The sequence below is a fragment of the Sapajus apella genome, unplaced genomic scaffold (genome assembly GCF_009761245.1).
Source record: "Sapajus apella isolate SASKATOON/1434 unplaced genomic scaffold, GSC_monkey_1.0 scaffold41, whole genome shotgun sequence".
NCBI lineage: Eukaryota > Metazoa > Chordata > Mammalia > Primates > Cebidae > Sapajus > Sapajus apella.
Window position 1 is genome coordinate 18,238,942 of NW_022436981.1, and position 26,541 is coordinate 18,265,482.

The 26,541-nt window shown below is 35.6% G+C and overlaps 1 protein-coding gene across 1 annotated transcript in view; it reads right to left on the reverse strand.

Annotated features, from left to right (window-relative positions):
* Positions 1-22,555, reverse strand: part of LOC116565673 (protein eyes shut homolog) — a 360,208-nt gene extending 337,653 nt beyond the window's left edge. The window contains exons 1-2 of the mRNA XM_032299379.1: positions 22,003-22,555; positions 10,589-10,742 (exon numbers count right to left, since the gene is read on the reverse strand). Of these exons, the coding sequence (XP_032155270.1) occupies positions 10,589-10,742; positions 22,003-22,231 (383 nt within the window). The 5' untranslated portion in view covers positions 22,232-22,555. The remainder of the gene's footprint in view (positions 1-10,588; positions 10,743-22,002) is intronic.
* Between the last annotated feature and the right edge of the window lie 3,986 nt (positions 22,556-26,541).

Here is a 26,541-nt window from a genome sequence, read left to right on the forward strand (position 1 = left end):
GACACTTACATATCCACCTCACAATCATCTGGACAGTTTTCTTCCCTGATGATAAGGAAACAGATATGCTTACTGTAGTACAGACAAGAAGAGGCATGTGTCCACTCCATGACCCTGCCAGAGCTTGGCCTCTCATGGCACCAGGACTATCGCTTTCTCGTTTATGAAACTGCAAAGGAGACAAGCCTAACAAGCAAGAACCTTCAAAGACATTTGCACCAGAGGATAGTGGATTAGTCACTCTGCTAACTGCCTAATCACGAAGTGTTTGTAATAAGATGCTATAAAATAAATAGCGAGCATTTTTTCTAGTCCTACGGCAGCAATAGAAGAAATAGGTGTATGTGTGTAACAAACCATAACAATAATACTTTCATCTGAGGGATATTTGATGTTTTTTAAAGCACTTTCATACATATGAAATTCACAGAAGCCTACATAGCAGAAAATGAGTGTTAATATCTTTGTTTCAAAAAAGAAACAGGTAAGATCCTTTGCAGTTATACAACGAGCGCTCTGCTTCCTCACTTCCCCACTTGCAGGATTCTGCCTTTTATGTGTCCTGTGCCTTCATTTGGAGCAGAATAATCTATAAAGATTCCTCCTTTTGTTCTATACCTAGGTATACCATATTTGGGTTGTGCTCTATGTTCTAATAATATATCAGTGAGTGGCATAATTTGGAGTTACGTATGTCCAGGCTGATGCACATTTATACAATTAGCATTTGGTGGTTTTGGTATGATTAGTATTTAGCTGTTCTTTGGAAGAGTCATTGTTTCTTTGGGTCACTCCTCACAAGAAACAGTAGAACCAGTCACAAACACAGGGAATTTAGCTCCCTGGTTACTATGGTGGGGCAATAGCAGATGTGGGGATACATGTCTAGGTGTAAGTCAAATTCAAGTGCCTCAGGCTTCATCAAGAGGTAAGTACTGATTGTAGCCATCAGCCTCAATCAGTAACAGTGAATACTTTGTGATGTGCTGCCCAGAGGCCTCTGGGATGAAAGGGGACACAAAGACCTGGTCCTGTTGACTACATTCAGGAAAATATGAACATCTTAAGTCCAGACTCCCCTTATGGACAGCTGAGGCCTCTGCCGCAATTACTTTGCAATTCAGCTTCTGCCTCTGTTCAATCCTGTTTCCCTCACTGCCTTCCAGGTCTTGTTCCTAAGAGCATTCTCTAATAAACTTTGTGCATGCGAATCTCCATGGCACAGACTTTTTCCAAGGAATTTGACCTAAGATGCAGTTACTAAGTTTCAGGAGACTGAGAACACTCTCTCTTAACTGCAGGAATTATAAACTATCATAGAATATCCCTCTCCAAATATGTTTAGAAATCTTCAGGACTTGCTTGCACAAGTATGCCAAATATCAGACTCGCTTTTTGGTGGTTTCTGTGCATCATCAATCCAAGACTTTACTTTTTCCTATTGTAAGAATTCTATACATTCCTATTACATTCCTACATTTCCTAGTCAAAGAATTCTGTATATTCCTATTCTATGAGGTTATGCCAAACCAGAACTGTTTGTCACTTTCCCTGAGGCTGAGGTGACAGAGGATTTGGGATCCTCCTTCACCCTAATTTCTGCTACAGGACCCCAGTGAAAGGGATGAGGGACACTGCTATTACCATGCAAACAGGAGAATGCTCATTTGCTATTTGATTCTTTGAGTAGAGGGAAAGGGATTGCCAGGGCATGCCCATCATATATGACTGGAAATTTTTGTACTTCAAATGGTGGGAGATGTATTTAGGTGTCTAATTAGCCCCTATGTAGATCAGCAGATGCCACTGGGCACTGTGGATATAATGTCATCACGAGGCACAGTATATTCCTATTTTAAGGTAATTAGTATAGGGCTTTGTCCTGCAATCTCCTTCTTTTTATCTTTGTAACATTTTGTCTTTGAAGGGCAGGATGGAGTTCTAATATTACTGGCAATTAGAATTAGGCCAGCTATTACAAAGTTAGAAAGTAAGAGAGACCAGTACAGAATTCTATTTCAAATACCATAAAATAGAAATTTACTGTGTCTTATGATGGCATTAAAATAAATTATCTGAAGAAATATTAAAACTCTTTGTTCTATATTTATTGAGTTCAAATACTTTGGCTCAATACCAGTACCTGTCTATGGAACCAGCTTTCAATTTTAAAGAAAATTAGTAAATCTTTTAAAAAGCCTTAAATTATTCTTAACTGAATTCTGTATTAGGTGGAAAAGAGTTCACAGATGTTAAATTGTAAAACAATTTATATCATCATATATCTACAGTTTATATGTTGATAAAGTCATGAGCAATTTGTTGAGGAGGAAGCTGGCATAGCTTCCTTTAGCTTCACTTACAAAGATAGGTGGTTTTTTTTTTTTTTTTTTTTTTTAATAAATAGAATGCTGTATATTTTGAGTGAACTCAGAATTTTAAAGAAGTTAATTGAGAGAAAACAAGGATTGAGCTCTACCACTAGGAATAGGCTTCAAAAATTTTCACAGTAAAGTCCGATAGTCATTTTAAGGCAGTAATCAAATACTCACTAACCACAATGATGAATTCCAATTAAGGAGAGCTAGGGGGACTACCGAAGTGGGATGAAAAATACACAAAATATCAATATATTGTTAAATGATCACTTCATCACTTAATTAACAAATCGTCTCTTGATGTTTCCCCTGAATCTTATTTTTCAACATGTCAAATCCTATTATTTAACTGTGCTGTACACCAGAGTGTTCTCTGACCCCCATCAACTATTGCTTTGCTGTCCAAATTTTTATAATTTCAATTTGCCCCAAGTCTTCATTTGTTTCATATTACTTTCTTACATAACTGTCAAAGTCTTATCTTAAAAGTGATAAACTATACACATTTTAGAATTACAGAGAGAAGGCTTTTAAGAATTGAAGTTATTTTGCTGTATGCTCTGCCACGGCACAAAAATAATTCAAACTTCCTCAGTAGTCTTTTCTGACAGTGGTAGAAATATTCCACTAATAATAAAGGATGGAAAAAACCTGGAGTCTCCCTCAGCATGCATTCCTAGTGCTCAAAAACATTTCTTGCCTTTTATTTTTACTTATTGTTACCGTCTGCATCAGAGTTTAATGGTGTTTAATGGTGATCAGTGTTTAATGGTGATTTGCTGAAGAGCGAAACATCCTTTCACCTGGAACTTTTGGTTCTCAAACATTTTCTTCCATGAGCATGTTGTTATCTACACCTTGATATCTTTGCAGATCCTCTTTCATCTGTTGTCCCCTGATAAATTTCTCATCTTCAAAATGGAGTTCATTTTTCATTTCATGTTATAGATGTACTTGCTGCTTGTCCCTTTCTCTTCAGTGGGGTGTTTGTGGCTGCTCTCAGGACTTGACAATTAAGCAGTTCTGTCTTCTCAGCCTTCCATAAGATGAAGATTTGGGTCCGGAGTTTTCCCTTTTGTAATTTTGCTAAGTGCCATTCTGTTTTGACAATTTGAACTGAATTGCACAATTTTAAAGGCACAAATATGATTACACAGTCAAATAATCACTTCAAATATGTTTTTTAAACATTAAACTGGCTGGTAGAATCCACTGGTGCATTATTCCATAAACATGCTCTGTAGACTCAGGTTCGGTTCATATGCAGACTAAGATGATTTGCTTCAAAAGCTTCACCTTATTTATTTTTGAATCAATAAGCACCAAACTAATACTTCCACGTTTCTCAAGAAATATGCCAATTTTAGAGACTACTTTATATAGTAGAACATTCTATCCAATAATCCTAAACAGTACTAAATTTATCAAATTACAGATTAATAGATATGTTGAAGACTTTCATAAGCTTATGTAATAAAAGAAATTATACTTTTACAATAGATCTTCACAATTTAATACGAATAAACTGCATCGTAACTTGCTATCCAGCTAGTTTTGATGTATGTTATGTATGGACAGGCTATGCATGGATAAAGGTGCAGGAGTGATGTTTAGCTTTATATATTCACATACATTCCAATATAATGATAAGGTATTATCTATACTTCCCATATTGAGCTTGAGTTTTCCTACATTTTCTCTAAGAAATACCAGATGGAAGAGCTGATAAAAAGATACAGAAATTAATATTGAAGTGATGAAGTTTGACCTTTTTAAGAGGAAAATCTTGCCAAATTTTCCATATTGACATGGCAACATTTTATGAATAAATCCGATATCTTATAGATTTAGCACAGTTCAGAAGTCACCATCTGTTTCAAGAAGTGAAGGCTCTCACTATTACATAGCTTCTTGGCTCTGAGACTACCGGCATGCAATCTATAGCTTATATAATAACGATCAAGACTATGTGAAAACTTTCATGTTTTAGAAAATTAGAAACACAGGTAACATTTTTAGTTACTGTCAAAATTATATGTAAGAGTATGGATATTCTTTTTTTCTTACACGACATTGAAGGATCTCTTACTCATGCTCTATATTGAGTTATAGGTCAATACCATCTGGGCAAGCAAGATGCAATGCAGAGAATATACGTGGGGAAAGGGCAGAAAACTGGAATCTGAGGTTGAGCAGAGGTGTCTGAGAGCTTTTAACAAATATGAGTATTGTAAGAAGTTGTCTCTTCCCTTCATATTTTTCTATAAATTACTTATTAATAAATATCTTAATTTTATATGACCAATATCAATCCTACTCAGAATCATTCTTCCCATTTTGTGATGTTAATGCTGATTTTGCATTACAATAAATTTCTATCTTTCTTAAACAACTGTGAGAAATGAGCTAATCAAAATGATTTTTAAAAAATCTTGCACCGATATACATATATAATTTGTATGAGGTTTTATCTTACAGATGTGGAAAGACAACAGGAGATAAAATTTAGTCAATTTATAAAACTTAGCAGTTTTTATTTTGTTTTCTGAACCAAACAGTACCAAAGATAATGTGATAAATATGTCTACAGTTTCCCCTGACTTATATTTGGGTTTTAGCAAATACTAATAAGCATTCTTGCTGCCCAACTGTTAGACAGTTTTTCACCCTCTGTCCAGTTGATCTTAAACCATGCATTTCTTACACTGACCTATTAAAAAGTAGGTAATCAAGATGTGTGACTCTGGCAGTAATACAATTCTTGGCCAATATCCTACTTTGGCTACCCTAAGAGTTTGCTGACCAAAATAAATTATTAGGTATTAGAGTGTACCTTCAACAGACATGGATAATTTTACAACTCTGGATAAATCTTTTAGGAAATGTTCTCAGGTGTGTTAGTAGCATCTTAGGAAGATGGAATGGGCTATGTAGCTTTAAAACATGCAGATGGCACTGTAAATCACATAGAAGAAAGGACACAGGGCTTTTTTTTTTTTTAAATTGCATTTTAGGTTTTGGGGTACATGTGAAGAACGTGTTCAATTGTTGCATAGATACACACATGGCAGTGTGATTTGCTGCCTTCCTCCCCATCACCTATGTCTGGCATTTCTCCCCATGCTATCTCTCCCCAACTCCCCACCCCCCCCCGCTGTCCTTCCCCTATTTCCCCCCCGCCCAGCCCCAGACTTTTTTAGAGAAGAAAATACTGGGGAAAAGCTAGCTTTTGTGTAAAACAGACACTAAGGGGCCAGAAAATTTTAAACTTCAGAAACTTAAAAAAGTATATATATAGTAAGACAATTTTTCTGAACTTCCCCAAAAGAGAATAACCCTTGTGAAAACCAATAGCGCTCTCTATGTGATCCCTTTCAAAATTTGTTGAAATGAAAGACAAACTGTGCATGAGTATGAATTACAATGTATCTGTAGAACTGTGATCTCTGCTCCATTTCATTTAAGAAGAACTTCTATCTTGATACTGAATTGACCTCAATCACTACAACTGGCTTATTCAAGTCTGTTCTACTTCTGCCTCTGTCCTACAGATGTACGGTGGATTTAGTTGGAGGAAGTACTGGCTAATAACAAAAAATAGTAGCTAATAAATAAAAAAGAAAGCCATATTTTACATGTTTGCCTTATGGTTTATTCCATTAATTTCTGAAAATAAGTGTTTTTTTAATCAGGCTGGGCATGGTGGATCATGCCTGTAATCCCAGCACTTAGGGAGGCTGAGGCAGGTGGATCACTTGAAGTCAGAGGTTCAAGACAGCCTGGCCAACATAGTGAAACCTCATCTCTACCAAAATTACAAAAATTAGCTGGGCATGGGGATGCACAGCTGTAATCCCAGCTACTTCGGTGGCTGAGGCAGTTTTTTAGCAATCATGCTATATTTTTTAATTGTCAAATTCTTAAATATTAAAGAAATTCCATCAATGTTGATATGATGAAAAAGGAACCTAATTTACATCCTCTTAAGGGAGAAATTTACCCTGCATTTGCATAGGAAAAGTTTTGTTAGTGAGAATTCAGATAGAAAATGCCATACAAAAAGACCTTTAAATTCTAACTTTTGCCCAGTTAATGATGAAGTAAGACTAAACACATGAGACAGCAAGAGAAGGTGGCATAAACAACTGGTCAGATAAAGTGAAGGCAATCATAAATCCAGGGACATCCGCAATGACAGAAATCGGAAGCCTCAAGCTATGTATCTCTGTTTTCCCTGCCCTCTGGCAGGAATCTTCTCTCATGTACATGGTATCTTACTGGTCCAAATTTTAAAGAAACTTATGTCCTCTGCCACTCGCGGTGGATCAGTCCTGTAATCCCAGCACTTTGGGAGGTTGAGACAGAGAGATCACGAGGTTGGGAGTTCAAGACCAGCCTGGCCAGCATGGTGAAACCCTGTGTCTACTAAAAATACGAAAAAGTAGCCAGCCCTGGTGGCACATGTCTGTAGTCCTAGCTACTCAGGGAGGCTGAGGCTGGAGAATTGCTTGAACCCGGGAGGCAGAGGTTGCAGTGAGCCAAGATCGTGCCACTGAACTCCAGGCTGGGCAATGAGAGCGGAACTCTAAATAAATAACTATGTTCTCCCTTTTTCTTCAGTGTTCTATGTATTAACAACTTCTAGTCAACAAGTAATTTGAATTAACAATAAAACATACTCAAATTTCTTTCATGTTATATTTTTTTCCTCGATTCCTCACCTTTCCGTAGTTACCATCTTACCTCTTTTTATACTTTCATGTTAAAACTTCTTCAAGGAGTTGTATAAACATGCTACCTTGATTTTCTTTTTTTTTTTTTTTTCTCCAATCGGGCTTCTTCCTCTATCCTGCTGTACTGAAGTCTTGAGGTCATGGAATCATGTGGACAGTCCAGTGGACTGGAACATCTGATAAACTTTGCCATTGCCTGCCGTGACACTCTATTCCTTCTTTGGCTGTTACTTCCTAGTTATTCCTTGTCAGACTCCTTTAGGATTTTATCTTCCACTCTGTAGTCATTAAATGTTAGCTCCTTAAGAGTCATTCCATGCAATTTTTTCTACTGTATACTCTTATCCATTCCCATAGTTTAAAAGTTATCGTCTGCACAGTGATAACTCATAAATTCATCTTTTCCATCCAGATGTCTTCTCTGACCTTTACTTGCATGTATTCAATTGAAAACTCCACTTTATGTTTCAAGGGCACCTTAATCTCAGCATATTCAAGCTTAAACTCATGATCTTCTCAATCTAACCTGCTCTTCTTGCATTGTTTATTATCTCAGTGGATGATAAAATCTGCTATCCAATTTCACATAATTTGACACCTTTATTTTTACTCCTAGTATTTAATGAGTCACAATTTTCCTCCTAATTATGTCATAGATATGTCACTTTATCTCTGACACTAGTCTAGTCCAAACCATCATTATATCTTACTTGAATATACAATAACCATCTAACTGGCTCCTGCAATTATTCCTTAACACAGCTGCAAGGCCAGACATTTGCAAACTGTCTACCTTTCAAACTTTGTCTTCCATTACTAAGCTACTTTCTTCTGCTTGTCTGTTCAAAACACACTGTTCTTTTGGGTATCTGAATCTAAATATGCCATGTTTTTTTTACTGTAGGGTTTACACACACACACACACACACACACACACACACACACACACACACACGCGCGCGCGCGCGCGCGCGCCCGCGAAGTCTTGCTCTGTCACCCAGGCTGGAATGCAGTGGCACGATCTCGGCTCACTGCAATCTCTACCTCCTGGTTTCAAGGGATTATCCTGCCTCAGCCTCGCTAGTAGCTGGGATTATAGGCACCCGCCACCATGCCTGGCTAATTTTTTTTTGTATTTTTTACTAGAGATGGGGTTTCATCTTGTTGGCCAGGCTGGTCTAGAACTTCTGACCTCAGGTGATCCAGCTGCTTCCCAAGGGGTTTTTCACGTATTCTTTCCTCTGCCTGAAACTCATAACCACTGATTTGGCTGTTTTTTCTTTTATCAAGTTCACCTCTATTCATTTTTAAAGCTCTTTGGTCTCTCTAGCACAGGCCAGGCTACTTTTTTAACTTGTTCTTCCTGCATCATGTTTCATTTACAACACATCTCAAATTATACTTACTCCTTCATTAGTGTGTCTACTTGTCAGTCTCCCTCACTATACACATAAGAATTTGGATTTTTTCTCTGTTTTGGCTTACCATTGAATTCTAGTAGCTTAGCATAGTGCTACAAATAGAGTAAGAACCATTTGTTAAATGAATATCTGAAACTAAATATAGAATAAAAACCAGGAGAAACACGAAGAAAAAATGAGATGCAAATATTAAGACGTTGAGAGCTTGCTTAGCCTATAAGACAAAGCAGATTTGCATTTTTAAATTCATAGCGATAACTCATTTTTCTTTTCTAAAGTTTTGATTAAATTAATTCAAACACTGGCAAGTCCTTGATTTTCAGTTTTACTGGAAGCATCAATATTTATTTTACAGGTTGTTTTTTTTTCCTGAGGCTATATCAGAAATCTGAGTGGTTGGAGGACTGCACCATTAGTTTATTACTTGAAAGTCAAGAAGAAAATAACTTCTCTAAGAATTTGACCCTGAATAGAAATTATTTCATGTATAACTGAAAGTGCTGTTGACTGTACAGAATGTTGACATTGTATAAAACAATGATCTTATTAATAGAAATGCTCTTTAAACAGTTTTCTGTTACTCAGCTTCTCATCTGGTTCTTTTTAGTGATTAACAGTAAACACAACAGAAATGGTTGAAATATTTGTCCGTTGCAATGAAGGAGTTTGTTCTGTCTGTATGGAACTCAGTGTTCCAGAGGGTATACCTAATCTGCAAATAATAATTTCATTACCTTAGAGTAATTTCATTGCCTTCTTGTTATAATCAACTGAATTGCCCAGCCCAGACACCCTCATTTCTTCATTCATTCAGACATTTACTGAGTATCTCCTATTTGCCAGATGCCCTGTTAATTGCATTAAAAATGAGTAAGAAACCATCCCTGCCTGTAAGGAGTTTCATTTTGAGATTGGTGTCAATTTTGTTGATGTTATTTTCAGACTGATGCAGTCTCTGAGAAAGTTTGTTTAATTTATATAACCTTCATAGGTTAGCCAAGATTCCTGTTGATCAGACTAACTTATCTATTTGTCATTTTAAAGGTGAACTCAGTCTCAGAATATTTTTCAATGACATAGAGTAACTCTGGAGACAATTATGACTAGATGAAAAATTTGAGCTATACTGATAAAAAATTTTAAATTCTTAGATCCTACATGTAACTTATGTTTATTAATGCCCCTGAGATGTGACCATCATATTTAGGAATTTCTCTTTTTTGATTTTTCCTAATTTTGAAGCATAAATGAATTCAAAGACTGCTTTCCAAAAATTTACATAATCCAGAAAGACATTTTCATTTAATATTCTGTTGGTTTTTTTTTTTTTTTTTTTTTTTTTTTTAATACTGGGTTTTCTTTTTTTGTGCACTCAATGGCTGCCACTAACCAATTCCTAGCAGCTATCCTTTCTTGAACAACTAAACAGGATCTTAGTTTTAGCTGAACAACTTGATGCTTTATTTGCTTGCACCATAGTATTTTCAAATAAAATTGATATACTCTGTGTGCAATTTGATTGATTGCCATAGGATAGTATTAAATTATAGCTTAGTTCAATTTGTAGTTTATTCCACCTAACTGTAAAAATAAAAAAAAAGCAAAAATAAAAAAGTAAATAAAACAATTTTCAGATGCACTTTTAAAATTCTTTTCATTTTTGGGTGGCTATTACACATATAAATAACATTTGATGAATAGAGTTCAGGCTAGGTGTGGTGGCTCATGCCTGTAATCCCAGCCCTTTGGGAGGTTGAGGCGGACAGATCATGAGGCCAGGAGTTCAAGACCAGCCTGGCTAGCATAGTGGAACCCCGTCTTTACTAAAAATACAAAAAGTTAGCCTGGTGTGTTGGTGCACACCTTTCATCCCAGCTACTTGGGGAGGCTGAAGCATGAGAATCGCTTGAACCTGCGAGACGGAGGTTGCACTGAACTGAGATCGTGCCACTGCACGCCAGCCTGGGTGACACAGTGAGACTCCATCTCAAAAAAGAAAAAAAAAAAAAAGAGTTCAGCACTATAGTTCAGAACTACTGTGGAGTACAGTACTTACCGTATTGTGATAGGGATGAATGCGTTTGTGTTAATGCTGTAATTAGCAGAAACAGTTAAAATATTTTGAGAATTTCCACATCCATATTTAACTGAGGGTCTTCCTTCCACAAGAAATAAATGAAGAAACTGCTTTCCAAAATTATTCCCATTACCTTTAAGAAAAAACAATACATCAGTAATTAATGTAGATTTAGATATTTTTTGAATAATATTCATTCAACAAACATAATCTTTGCCATGAAAGAAGAATGATTTAGGGGATTGGTAGGAGTGCTGTTAAGTAATTTTTCAATGTAATAAGCACCATTTTAGGAATATACATTATTTTCAACAGGCTGAGGATAGCATGGTATTAACATTAACTTGAAGTGAGTTTTAACTTCTGATTGTTACCTAGTAGCCAGATATCCTTAACTATTTTAAAACTTTCCTCATATGTTTAAATGAGATAGTGAGTGTGACTACTGTGAGTACTAGAACTATTGTCATAATTAAATAATAAATTTAAAGTGCCATTATAAGTTCTTATAACTTGTATTTATTATTGAATCTAATGTGTAAATTTTATTTTTTATTTCTAATTTCTTATAGTTATTTGTATTTTAATTACAAAGCAATATGCGTCTTTTACAAAATTCAAAATAAATATATAGAGAAAAAGAGAAATAGTTCTTTTCCCTAATCTCATTCTTCATCCTCACTTTGAAATGTTCTTTTCTATCACCTGTCTCCCCACATGCAAATATTTACATATCCCAATTTTATTTTAAAAAGTGAGATCATACTTTATTCAAAAATTTAATAAATGGCTTCATTCATCTTTCTCTTTTTACTTAAAATTTGGACATCTCTCCCTGGAAGCGCATGGAACTTTACTAACTGACGTGTAACTTACACAGAAAATAGCACAAATTATAAGCATAAAGCTCAGTGAGTAATCACAAAGTGAACCCACTTACCTAAACACCACCCAAGTTAAGGAAAAGACCATTATCTGCATTGTTAGAAGTCCTACCAGTAACTACTCTTTTCTATGCTTCACCAAAAGTAGCCACCATCTTGATGTTTAACAGCTATTGTTAGTTTTACTTGATTTTAATCTTCATATTAGTGGAATCATATTGTATGGTTTCTTTATGTCTATTGTAATCCTCTCTTTATGACAGTCCCAAAACAGGTGAATTACAGTACAATAAAATATCTTGAGAAGGAGACCATATTCACATAACTTTTATTATAGTATATAGTTATGATCATTCTGTTATGTGTTGGTATTAATGTCTTACTGTTACTAATTTACAAATTAAACTTAATCATTGGCATGCATGTATAGGAAAAAATGTAGTATTGATAAGGTTCAGTACTATCCATAGTGTCAGGTGGATCTTGGAATGTATCCCTTGGAAATAATGAGGGACTACTACCTTTGTTTCCTGCTCTGTGTTATGTTTGAGAGGTAGCATTATGCCACAGTTCATTCATTATCATTGTTTGGTAATATTCCATTAAATTAATCTCTTCAATTATTCTTTCTAGTGTAGATAACCATTTCTCCCCTAGGTTTTGGTTACTGTGAATAATGCTGCTATGAGCATTTTACATATGTCTTTCAGTTAAATTGCATCCATTTCTGTTGTGTACACATCTAGAAGTTGAATTGGTCTGTCAAAAAGCATAAATATGATTAACTTTAGTAGCTGTTGCCAGTTTTCCAAAATAATTGTTTATATTTAACTCTTTACCAGCAGTGTACAGGAGGGCCAGCTGATCCATAGCCTTACCATTACTTGGTATGGTCACCTTGTAGATTTCACCATTCCGTTTATTATAGCTTTAATTTTACTTTCCTTATATTGGTGAAGTTGAACATATTCTCATTTTTACTGTATGTTTTGATATACTCTTGTGAAATGTCACTTTGTGTTTCTTGATCATATTTATATTTAGTTGTTTGCTTTTTTTTTCTCATTGAATACAAGCTCTTTGTCAACTACATAGATTGTAAATATCTTCTTCAGTTCTGTAGATTGGCTTGCCAGTTTCTCAAGGGTGAGTTTGATAAGCATACATGCTTAATTTTAGTGTAAATCAGTTTATGAATTGTTTCCTTCAGAGTTATGATTAGTCCTTTCATGTCATGTTTAAGATATCTTTGCCTTCCCCAAAGTCATAAAGTTATTCTACATTAGCTTCTACTAAGCTTTACTTAAGCTCTGCACTCTACCTAGAATTAATTTTTCTGTGTAATGTAAAGTACGGAGTTGGAATAAACTGAATTATGACACTCAAAGACACCATGTTGTTGGAAGCTGTGAGTGTTATCTGATACTGTAAAAGAGACTTTGCAGATGTGATTAAATTAAGGAGCTTGAAATGGAGAGATTATCCTATATTATATGGGTGGTCCCTAAATGTAGACACAAGTGTCCTTATAAAAGAAAGGAAGAAGGAGACTTGATGGCAGATGAGAAAAGGCTGTGTGACTACAGAAGCAGAGACTGGAGTGATGCAGCCACAAGCCACAGAATGCTGACAGCCACCAGAAGCTGGAAGAGGCAAGGAATGGATTCTCCTCTGGAGCCTCCAGAAGGAACCAGTCCTGCTGACAGCTTGCCTTTATCTCCATAAGACTAATTTCAGACCTCTGACCTCCAGAACCGTAAGAGAATACAGTTCTATTGTTTTAGTGGTAACTTGGTATAGCAGCAGTACAAAAATAATGTGGGGGTCAATTTTTAATTTTTTCATTTTGATTTCTAATCTAAAATCATCAAAGTAAATGATTCTTAGGATGTTAAATATTAAATTCTCAGATGTTTATTTGTGAACTACATATGCTATAGAACTTACTGAGAATACAAATTCAGTATAAGAGCAACACAAAGTAATACATAATAATAAAAGATTAAATCAATATTGCATAAGGAAATAGATAAAATAACAGCATTAAAGATTTAATAATAAGTTAGAGTGACAAAAGGCATATGGTTGAAAATCACTCATTTGAGATCCTTCTAAATGTCCTATTTTGGGATCCACTGAACCCATCTGGGTTTTTATCACTTCTGAGGACTTCAGCTGGACGATGTGCAAATTAGCCCACTGCCTGGCATAGGGCAATGCAGCTTTACGTTTTCTGCATCTTCTGAGATCCATTAGCAGGTTTTTTTTTTGTTTTTTTGTTTTTTTTTGGCTTCACTCTTTAGTGTTTTTCCTTATTTTCCCCCAGCTTCCTATTCAGTTGATGAGGCTACCTTTATCCGAAGTTGAGGGTATAATTTAAAATTTTTAGTATTATTCTTGACCTTTTTCTGGAGTAGAAGTGAAGTGGTGGTTGGGAGAAGGAGCATATTTAGAAATACGAAACTGCACCAGCACTTGTGTGTTTCTCCTTGGACCTGTAAAAGGTTATACTATAAAATGGCATAAGGTTTTTCTTTCCTGAATTGTTGACTTGTTCTCTACTCCCATGATTTTGTGAGTGGGAAGGGTGGAATGCATTAAAGGACAGCCTGTTATCCTGTTGCATTCTATTATTTCAACTCAGAAGTTTTCTACTTCTTAATATTTTTATAAACTGCTTTGTTACCATTTCAGACTCATATTTTTGAGATAAGCTTTAAAAGTAAGATATATAGCATAGGGTAAAACAGAACAGCTGAACATTTAGGTCAAGCTGTTGTGCCATATGCACAAGGTTTGTTTTTCAAAACTTCCAAAACTGAATTTTAAAGATTGACTATACACATTCAACAAGATACATGTAGTATGATGCAAGAATGAGTAATTTTTAAAGGAAGCTCAGCATCAATGACAGAGATGAATAGTCTTAATCAAGTATACCAACATCCCATTATGGACTGTAGAGGCTTTATTGCATTGTATGGTACAAAATAAGACTATTTTAATAAAGGTAATGGGAATAAAAATGAATAAGGAAACTTAGTTCTCTTTACAGTCTGCTATATATTAATAGCTTTTAATTTACCACATTGATTCATTCTATTAAGCAATTCGTGGTTTTATGTAATACTTTTTAAAAAGTTCAAAGTATTCTGCAAATAGCATGTGATGGTAGGTGGGAAAGTGGAGGATCTGACACTGCTGATGTGTTTCCATGATTCTATAGCAAATTAACTGCTGTAGGGAATAAAAGACATATTATTTAATTGACTTTTTTCACCCTCAAATCAGTTGACTTTCTATCATGTAACCCTAGGATTCTATAAGTAGAGAAAAGCTATGAATAAACACATTCAGTAGGAACTCTGGTTTTGCCAAACAGTATTAAAGACATATTTTCAAACACAATTATGATAAAAATTATTTGATTTTAGAATGGAAAAATTAGTGGTAATTAGGAAAAGAGAAAGAAACTTGAGAATTTTCAAAGCAGAACTAGGAAAATTGTTAAGTAATGACTATTCTTAGATAAACGTATGTATTTTTATATTAAGCCTTATGGATTGAGTAATCCATATGTCATATTAAATTTAGTTCAACATTGCTCACTGAATCTAGACATCAAGCAAATGTGAATCTCTCTCTATGTATGTATATATGCATGTGTATATATCTATATCTATATCTATATATATATATGTATGTTTGCAAATACATATATAGGGCAAATGTTAAAGGCAGTGTCTAGAATATTTTCCCCATAATGTTTGTGCTACCTTCAGGCAGGACTTGAAACTCCATAGAAGAGTTAATTATTAAGCCACTGAAAGAAAGTCACTCTGTTGTTTCACTGAAAAGATGCTTGATGATCCATTAGAGAGGTGTGAACCTGTCCTCTTCTTGAAATATTAGGTTGGTACAGGAGTAATAATGGTAATCATGATCCTTTTAGACTTTTTGTAGTAATTTTCAAAATGAATTATTTATTGATTTCTTTTTCTGAAAGTTTTATCAGACTACATTTCAAAACTGTATAAAATCTCTAGTTCTCAAATTTTATTTATCCCTAATAAAATGATTGTGTCTGCTAATTTAAGATTTGTTAAGCATAAAAGTGCTGCTTAGAAGAGTAAATAGTAATTACAGTATTCCTCTCAAAACAATAGTTTCTAGTATCTAAATCTCATAGCTTTTAGAGAGATAATCCTAACAAGTTTGAATCTGATATGTAAAGATATATATAATTAGTCTCATAAAAAAGAAATAATAATGAAATAAATATCGCATAGAGGGAGAAAAAAGGATATCCTAGTCAACTTTTTTACAATTTTAGTTTGCTTAGATACTGAGTTGAATTGTACCTCTGGAATTTTCTAAACATGGATACTTTATCACGTCATCAAAATATTGAAGATATTATTTATTGTTTATATGGTACCACTTTCATTAAACATGGATATTCTTCTCTAATTGAGCTATTGTAATAATGCTCCAAATATCAACAACAATTTGAATTGAGATAATTTATAAATAAACACTCAAAAGACGTTCATTGGTTATCAGTTTGAATTAAAATAACATCTAACATCATTCCTTATAGAATTAATAGTTATCAGTGCAGATGTTACATTATTAAATTAGGTACCTAGATTATTAAATCTGGAAATTTCCATAAAGTGACATGGATTTTTGTTTTTTTTCTTTTTTTTTTTTGAGACGGAGTTTCGCTCTTGTTGCCCAGGCTGGAGTACAATGGCACAATCTTGGCTAACTGCAACCTCCGCCTCCTGGGTTCAAGCAATTCTCCTGCCTCAGCCTCCCTAGTAGCTGGGATTACAGGTGTCCGCCACCACGCCCAGCTAATATTTTGTATTTTTAGTAGAGATAGGGTTTCACCATGTTAGCCAGGCTGGTTGTGAACTCCTGACCTCAGGTGATCCGCCTACCTAAACCTCCCAAAGTGCTGGGTTTACAGGTGTGAGCCACTGTGCCTGGCTAATGACATGGATTTCTCTCTATCTTAAAAGAAAAATGCCTTGCATTTTTATCATGTCTTATATTTTTTAAAATACTTACATAGATAATACATTTCAAACCTTGTGAAGTTTGGTAATATAAACATATTTGCATCACTTGTAGTCAAACTAAAACATAGAAAGGTGAACGAATTTACCCTGTATTGTACAGCTAGCTCACACTGACTTGGGTTCAAATCTATCCTTGGTTATCTGCTGACATTTCAATCGGGGCTACCTGTGACAGCAGTCAGATTCAGATGATCTCTTTATCCCTGGTACCGCCTTCATAGCATATGATAAACCCTGTTCTGTTAGCTTGCATTGAGATCTCTGTTGGAACACAGATGCTGCTTCTGTAGTTTTAGAACTCTCCTTTCCTGGTTCTCCCTAAATGTTTGGATTTGTATACAGCAGTAATTCTAGTAGCAACCTCAGCAGCAGTTGCTCATGGTATGAAGACCTCTTAGAGCAACAATGATGACATGGGCTGATGATAAGCAGCGTCAGCGTAAGCTAGTTTGTCAGTGGGACGTTGGCAGACAGACACTCTGGGGAGAAGTGAAGGATCATGGCAGCAGGCTGGTATATGTAATTAATGATTGCACCCATGTTTATTACATGCTATTGGAGACTGGCTTTGGGCCAATTTCTGAAATTTATAGAGACCCTATTTTAAACTTTTCAATCCTGCTAATTGTGTTTAACCAATAAAAACACAGAAATGGGTCCTCTTCATTTGAGTGAAATGAATAAAAATGAAAACCCCAAATTCCACCAATTGTCTGTTTTGCTACTCTCCCATTTTTGATACCATGATTTTTAGTCTACTTGTTTTTAGGATGAACATGGCTGTTAAATGGATATAATACTCAGGAGACCTCTTAGACAAAAATCTTGTGTCCTAAGACCTTAATTCCCTAGACCAGAGGAAGAGAGTGAAAGCATTATCTGAATAAGTCACTTTCTTCAGGGCTGTCATTTGCCAATCACTGTTTTAAACAGGTTAAATGTATACCTCATTGACTTACTTCTTCATAAATTTCAATTGTATAAGTAGAATATAATTATTCTATTTTAGATGAAGTTTAATGAATCACATAATTCTAGGTCAAGGATTGGCAATCTGTGGCCCATGCACCAAATTCCCACACTGTCTGAGTTTGTTAATAAAGTTAGCAATTGAAACATGGCCGCACTCATTCACTTACATTGTTCATAGCTGCTCTCAGGCTACAATGGCAGAATTAAACTGTGCAGCTTGCAAATACATCTACTTCAAATATTTATTTCTGATAGTTGTAGAAAAACTTGGCAACCCGTGCTATATTCCTGATTTCTTAAAAGCATGAAAAAACTATCATTGATTCAAAATACATTTTGACTAAACCTTGGAACTTTGTGTCTGTTTGTTTCTATTTGTCAGAGGAAGAAATTATAATGATGTTCAATGGGATAATTTCAATACCTACTTATATTTATACTTATTCAATACCTTATACTTATTCAATACCTACTTATATTTTATCAAAACTGTCAAGGTCGAGTAATTGACATAAAACTTAAGAACTATTCCACTCAATTGCCTACTTTATGCAAGGCACTGGTGGAGGTTTTTAGGAGGTGCCGCGGAAGGAGAACTACAAAACAGTCCCAGATTACAAGGCTGATATAGTTTGGCTGTGTCCCCACCCAAATTTCATCCTGAATTGTAGCTCCCATAATTCCCAGTGGGAGGGACCTGGTGGGATATAATTGAATCATGGGGGCGTTTTTTCCCCCATATTGTTCTGGTGGTGGTAAATAATTCATATGAGATCTAATGGTTTTTTAAGGAGTTTCCCCTTTCACTTGGCTCTCATTCTCTCTTTCCTGCTGCCATGTAAGATGTGCCTTTCGCCTTCTGCCATGATTGTGAGGCCTCCCCAGCCACATGGAACTGTGAGTCCATTAACGTTTTCTTTATAATTTACCCAGTCTTGGGTATGTCTTTATCAGCAGTGTGAAAACACACTAACAAAGGTATTTTCTATTTAATGAGGAGATGTAAGCACAGACTGCTGGTAAAATGAATCTCTCTACTCTGTGCCAGTTCTTAATTTATACTTCTAATTTAAGACATATCACAATCAGGTTTCCCAAAAAATTACATACCTATCTACAAAAAGGTGAGAAACTAGGAATGTAGCCCATCACTTATTCAACGTTGTATCCCTCACATTGCCCAAACACTGCTATGCACTTTTTAGGCACTCAGAATTTGTTGAATTTGGCTTTGCTGTCCTAAAAAAGATGAAATATGATGAAAAGCAGTTTCTCATGAATGACTTGAGATTCAGCCATCCATATTTGCAAACCTACTCCTTTTTGTATCTGTCAGGAGCTAGCTCTACTGGGACCATTAAGGAGGGACAAAGATATTCAAAGAATTTTATGGTGCACACAATGAAATTGATTAAAACAGAGCAGTCTTTTTCCATAGAAGAAAAAAAGAAGATGCTATCTAACACGATGCCAGGAAATGCTGTGGGATTTCATTGGCCTTGCCACATCATTTGAATGGAATATAATAAGTATCTAATGAAGATATTGTATGTTCTGCTGGAAATCATTTTATAGGGAAAGGCAGGTGTTACAACTCTTTAGATTTAATTTGTTTTCTCCAGGAGTATCAGAAATCTTTTCTTGTAGTCCTTTCTAAATGCAAAAAAAGAAGGTCTCAATAATTCCACTCATCTGTCAATTACTCTCTGTAACAAATATCTATGAGTGGTCCTTCTTTTACTTCCTATTTTAAATACAAACATTAAGTAATATAATGATTGCTTCTGAATCCTCTCCTCCCACTGGAGTTGCTCATGTAATTTGCTTCCTGGGACTTGGTCAGATGTCTGCTCCTAATTCTCAAAGATCACATACTTCCACAGGGCATGCTTATTTCTTTTCAAAGCAGCAGCACAGAAAGGATCCAACTGCATGGTAATATATCCCATGACGAAACCTCCTGATTGATACTGCTTGTGTAATAGAGCTCATTGTCTGAAAGTGCACCTAAAGAATTTTGTGTGGTCTCATCCCTTCTCTCGTGACCTATTAGTAGCTCCTTTGACTGGGTTCCAGAATTCTGAATTGGTTCAGTGCCAGATTCAAAAAGCTTTCTTTTCATCTTGACTGCTGCTCTCAGAGCTGTCTGTCTCCCACAGAGGGTTCTTTTTAAAGCTATCTTTTCTAAGGATTTTTAACTGTAACCCCATAAGAATTGAAGTTTTATCTTTCTTTTGTTCCTTTTCAACATCAATTAGTTGGTGAAGCAAACTGAGACAAAATAAATCTGCAGTTTTGAACCAGGAATATAATTCAAAGCTGACATTGGTTTATCAGCCTGGTAGTTCTCTTTCCTTGTCCCTTAAATATTTGATAATATAAAATATAAATGTTCAAAAAATGTTTGTGAAATGGAATTGAGTTGAACTGAAATGTTTAAGAATAAAAAAAAATCAGCAAAATTAAAAACAAAGCAACTTAAAATCAACACCTAAAATCTGAAGTAAAACATCTGTTTTAATTTTCTCACTACTTTTAATTGCTCCTGCACGTAATACCCTGATTTCAAAACAAATATAATTATCCCTTAAGTCAAGTTAAGGGACACCTTTTAAATTACGGGTATCTAACTGAATTGCAAAAATCTTTGTGTTCATCTGTTGTGAGGCTTTTATGAGGTTGAAAAATTCTAAGAGGATAGAAGTAGCAACCCCAGGAAACATTCTGCTGAGGTATTCCCAACAGTGTAGGATTAAATTACCACCTTACAAATGCACAGAAAGAATGCTTTACAGACAAAAACATTTTCTCCCTTCACTGGCTCTGGAACTCTCTAGAATAAACAGCTTTGATTTATCCAGTAGTATAACAACAACAATTAAATAAGACAAGGGTAGAAATTGATAATCATTACAATGGCATTTTTTTCTTACTAAATTCCTAGTTTGATTGTTTCTATAGGTCATTGAATAAGGATGGCAATAATGATCCGATGGCTTTATCATCAGCTTGACTTTTATTGGATTTAAATTAAAGTACCAACTTGGAGTGTATATATACTTGGCATGTATTTCTCTGGCCTTCAAAGAGAACATACCCAAGCGTCGGTATGAACATGAGCCAGAGGCATGAACCCAGAGCAGGAGAATTCCCAGTGGTTGGGTGCTGCTTTAACTATGAGCTGTTTTTAGTTGGTAAAATACACTTTCCCCAAGGAAACATCTTCCAATTCTATATAACTTAAAAAATTGCAAAACCAGAAAATCACTTTTTTCTGTAGCTTTCAATTATTATGTTTGTGTCTTTTGTGTTTTTGTTTTGTTTTTCCTGCAATGCACTATTACTTCCAAATTTCATGGTCATCTACCAGCACTTAGATTTTGTATACAAAAACAGTTTTTTCTTTTGTATTTTCTTCTGTCTTTGTCTTTTAACATAAATAAACCAGATACTCTAAAGCTATCATTTAAACATGAGTGCCTCTGCTCCTGGGGGATAAATAATACTGGCCTAGTCTGACAAGTTGATTTCTTGCTAAAATATAACATAAATTCTTAGTTTTAATTTAATGTTAAAAGCTACTAACTTCACCCAGCTTTCCCAAATACTTCTTTTAGGCATTTTACTCATGGTTAAAAAATTTTGTTCTGAATGTACAGAATGATGAATCAATTTAGCAAACTGTTTCAAAGTAGAGGAGCAAATCATTTGGGAAATCATAAGTTGCCCCAAGGAGGTTAATCTAGTAAAGTACTAAAGACATTACACCTCCAATATGAGGAATTGTTAAAACTATTGTGCATTTATTTCAAAAGAGAAAACCATTGTCATATTTTGAATCCTGCTGATAATACACCTTAGTGATGTTCATTCAGAGAAGAAAGAGGCCCATAAATTCTGCTTATAGAGACCCTTATGAGCAAAGTACATAATAATGCAGAAAATTCTGGATGTAAAGACATTTCCTAAAGCAAATGCTGTTAATAGCACTTTTAAAAAAATACAGCTTATATCAAGATAATAGATGTTGCTAAAAGAGTGGTAGGAATTTGATTGTCAAATGAACCACAGCTTTGGAATGCCTATTCCCAAGTTATCAAGTATTGAACTTAATTCATATTTAGTAATTTATATCATAAAAAATATGCTCTGAAACATTTGCAGCATTTATGTTTTACTGCTATAGCCATATGCTGTCAAATTCATATGCTTGCTAAATTCTGTCTTGCCGGCTCAGAGCCTGTTTGTAAGTCACGTTCCATTGAATGACTCATAAATTAAAGAAACTTCTAGAGAAACTACAAAGAACTAAAATTTCTTTTTGGTAATGCCTCACACACTGGCCTGGAAAAGCTCGCCCACAATATTTAAATGAATAATTCATTGATTCAATAGATTAACGTTTCAGAAAGAAACATGACATATAGGAAATCAGACATTTAATACTCACTGTAAAGAATAGTTCCATTTAAACTGTTTGTTTTTATAGTCAGGTAGATGGTAACAGTTCTGTTATGTTCCTTCTCCAGGTCAAACTTCAAAAAGGGCAGTTCTAAATAGGAATTCCCGTTGAAAGATGGAAAAAATAAACCTGTATCTAAAAAGAAAATCATATTAATATGTTCTGATAGCATTATATTGCTGCTCAAGTAGATAAAAACAGCATTTACAGTTAGCATTCATTTAAAAAGGTAACAGTAATTAAAATAATAGGTCATTTTTAAAGAACTTTAGATATAGAAGTGTAATAAATTTATATTTATTGCCTCAAATAATTAACAACCAGTACAGATGAAAAGACAGTGAATAAGAATTTTAATCTGATGTTCATGGATTGGTTTTCAGAAGTAACAAACACCCTGAAATTGTCTGAAACAAATCTGTGTACTTGCATATGTGAAATCAGTTTTTCACTAGATTCTTTTGTGATGTTTTCTGATGCAAGGGTTGTATGTTTTTTTTTTTAATTTTTAATTTTGTGGTTACATTGTAGGTACATATATATATATATACTTTATATATATATATATGTATGTATATATATATACATGTATATATATATATATACATGTATATATATATACACACACGTATATATATATGGGTTTTATGAGCTATTTTGATACAGGAGTACAATGTATAATAACCACATCATGGTGAATGGAGTATCAGTCACCTCAAGTATTTATCCTTTGCGTTACAAACAATCCAACATCAAGTTATACACTTAAAATTGATACATTTGATTTGTAATTATATGTCAATAAAAAGTGAGAAAGATTCTGTGACACCCAAAGATGAGAGAACTGTTACACAGAGGAGTTTTATTCAAGTTTGTTACTATTTAGTGCTTTTCAGTAATACTTGGGTATTACAGAAGTAGAATTACTATAATATTCATGGTTATTAGTTTTGGACGTTTTTTGCCTTTTTTAAAAAAATTATACTTTAAGTTCTGGGGTACATGTGCAGATCTTGCAGGATTGTTACATATGTATACACATGCCATGGTGGTTTGCTGCTTCCATCCCCCCATCACCTACATTAGGTATTTATCCTAATGTTATCCCTCCCCCATCTCCCCAACCCCTGCTATCCCTCCCCTAGCCCCCCATCCCACAACAGACCCTAGTGTGTGATGTTCCGCTCCCTGTGTCCATGTGTCCTCATTGTTGAACACCCACTTATGAGTGAGAACACGCAGTGTTTGTTTGGTTTTGTGATCTCATGTCAGTTTGCTGAGAATGATGGTTTTCAGCTTCATCCATATCCCTGCAAAGGACATGAACTCATCCTGTTTTATGGCTGCATAGTATTCCATGGTGTATATGTGCCACATTTTCCTTGTCCAGTCTATCATTGATGGGCATTTGGGTTGGTTCCAGGTCTTTGCTATTGTAAACAGTGCTGCAATGAATATAATGTGTGCATATGTCTTCATAATAGAATGATTTATAATCCTGTGGTTATATACCCAGTAATGGTATTGCTGGGTCAAATTGAGTTTCTATTTCTAGATGCTTGAGGAAGTGTCACACTATCTTCCACAATGGTTGAAGTAATTTACACTCCCATCAACAGAGTAAAAGTGTTCCTATCTCTCCACATCCTCTCCAGCATCTGTTGTCTCTAGATTTTTTAATGATTGCCTTTCTAACTGGCATGAGATGGTATCTCAATGTGGTTTTGATTTGTATTTCTCTAATGACCAGTGATGATAAGCATTTTTTCGTATGTTTGTTGGCCACATAAATGTCTTCTTTTGAAAAGTGTTTGTTCATATCTTTTGCTCACTTTCTGATAGGTTGTTTTTTTTTCTTGTATATTTTTTTAGTTCAATGACTAATCTCTCCAAATCTTGGTACACATAAAATTTAAACTATTATTTCATTGTTATAGATCTATATTCATATCTATTAAAATATAATTGGTACATCAAACAAGCATAACACACGGGATGTTGGAAATACAACTTTTGTTTTTTGAGACAGTGTGTCACTTTGTCATCCCAGCTGAAGTGCAGTGGAGCAATCTTGGCTCACGTCAGCCTCAAATTCTTAAGCTCAGGTGATCCATCTGCCTCAGCCTCCCAAGTAATTGGGAATACAGCCATGTGCCACTACACCTGGCTAATTTTTGTATTTATAGTAGAGATGGGGTTTCACCATGTTGCCCGGGATGGTCTCGAACTCCTGAGCTCAAGCAGTCCACCCACCTCAGCCTCCCAAAGTGCTGGTATTACAAGCAAGAGCCACTGTGCCCAGCCAGCTTTCATTTTTGTCTTTCTCACAATGGGGGGAATTTTCTCTGCCACTGGTTGGAAATGTAGTATTTATGATGATTCTTACCTTCTCTCTCAGTCATACAATGAGTGAGAAACTAATATCCAGTCTAAGAAATTTAGTAACATTTAAATCTTCCATCAGATAAATGATTTCTCCCACCCTCTTCCACCAGCCTGTCTCTGTAGGTAGTCTGACACTTGTTGTCTTCCTTGAGGGGCAGAAATAACTTGATTTCTCTTCTTTTCCTCTCTTTATCACCTCTCCTTCAGGTTAGCTGCTGTTTCTGACCCTTCCAGCTTTGAATGGGGAGAAAGCAAGGTGGGGTGGAAAGGAGAGATTACACAGGAAGGAAGAGCTGTAAGAACTGGCAATTACACTGTTGTCACCAGGCATCTTGCTCCTTAGTAATGGAACATGTTTAAAACTGAGGATTTCTTTCATGGTAGAGATGCCAGATAAAATACAGGCTGCTCAGTTAAACAACAAATAAGTTTTTGTTTTGTTTTTTGTTTGAGACAGAGTCTTGTTCTGTCACCCAGGCTGCAGTGCAATGGTATGGTCTTGGCTCACTGCAACCTCCACCTCCTGGGTTCAAGCAATTCTCCTGCCTTAGTTTTAGCCTCCTGAGTAGCTGGGATTACAGGCATGTACCACCACACCTAGCTAATTTTTGCATTTTTAGTAGACATGAGGTTTCACCATGTTTGCCAGGGTGGTCTTGAACTCCTGACCTCAGGTGATCCACCACACTGGCCTCCCAAAGTGCTGGGATTACAGGTGTGAGCCACTGTGTCTGGTGTTTTTAGTATAAGTATAGTGTAAGTATGTCTCAAAAATCACATAAAATATACTAAAAACATTGCTGTTTATTTGAAATTTAAATTTAAGAATCCTGTATTTTTAGTTGCTAAATCTGGTAACGCTATAACTCATGAGCACTGATTGAATCTTTGGAAACCCTTTGTCAATTGCTGTGCGTCGGATTTGCAGCTATAGCTTGCCTTCTTAGGCTGGTCACTTCTTAGTCCTGTTCTGATTTTTCAAATTCTTATTGCTGACAATGACTTGCCTGTGTCAGTGCAAACATTGCACAGACAAAGTTAAATACGTAAGGAAGACTTTTCTCAAGGCTATTGCAGTAAGGGACAGCTCAGAACTCAGTCTGAGCTCAACTCCTTTGTTATACAGGATGGGAGAGTTTTTAAGAGCTGGGGTGAGAGAGAGAACTCAGGCTGTCCCTGTTTGCTAATTGGGTTTACTCAAAGGATAAGTAAACTTTCTCTTATCTTTGTATCAGAACATAGTTTTACAACTGGAGTCAATGTACCCATTGAAATTAGTCTTATACTCTCCCCTAGAGGTGGACAGATGGGGTGCTGTCTTCATTTATTAGAATTCAGTGGGGAGGGGGCCGTGGTTCCAAGATCCTTGAGAAAGATATTGCTGCTGGTAAAACTGACAGGAAGATCTTTAAGATTTACGTTTCAAAGGCAATAAAGAAATAATATGGAAAATTTTCTAAAGTAAGTAAGATAAGGGAGACCGGGGACCTAAGGTCAACAAGAAGCCTTTCTAAAGTTTAGTTAAGCTAACAAGAGTGTTAAGGCCAACTTAGGCACTTAACAAGAAGCAGCATTTGGGAAGAAGATAAAGTGACTTTAGGTCAATTGTTTTACCTGAGGGGTACATTTCTAGTCCATGGTAAAAACTTAAATTCCCTGCCATCTCCTACCTACTGTATGTGGGATATAGTTAATTTCCAACCAAATTCTGTCTCTCTCTTTTTTTTGGGGGGGCGAGGGACGAAGTCTATTGTCCAGGCTGTGGGGTATAGTTAATTTCCAAGCAAACTCTTTCTTTTTTAATTTTGAGATGCTCTGTTGTCCAGGGTGGAGCACAGTGCTGCAGTTTTGGCTCACTGTGTCCTCTGCCTCCTGAGTAGCTGGGATTACAGGTACATGCCACCACACCCAGCTAATTTTTGTGTTTTCACTAGTGACGGGGTTTGCTATGTTGGACAGGCTGGTCTTGAGCTCCTGACCTCAAGTGATACACCTGCCTTGGCCTCCCAAAGTGCTGGTATTATAGGCGTGAGCCACTGCACCCAGCCTTCTCTCTCTCTCTCTGCTTTTCTCTCTCCCCGTCCTTTTTCTTCTGACACACACACACACACACACACACACACACACACACACACACACACA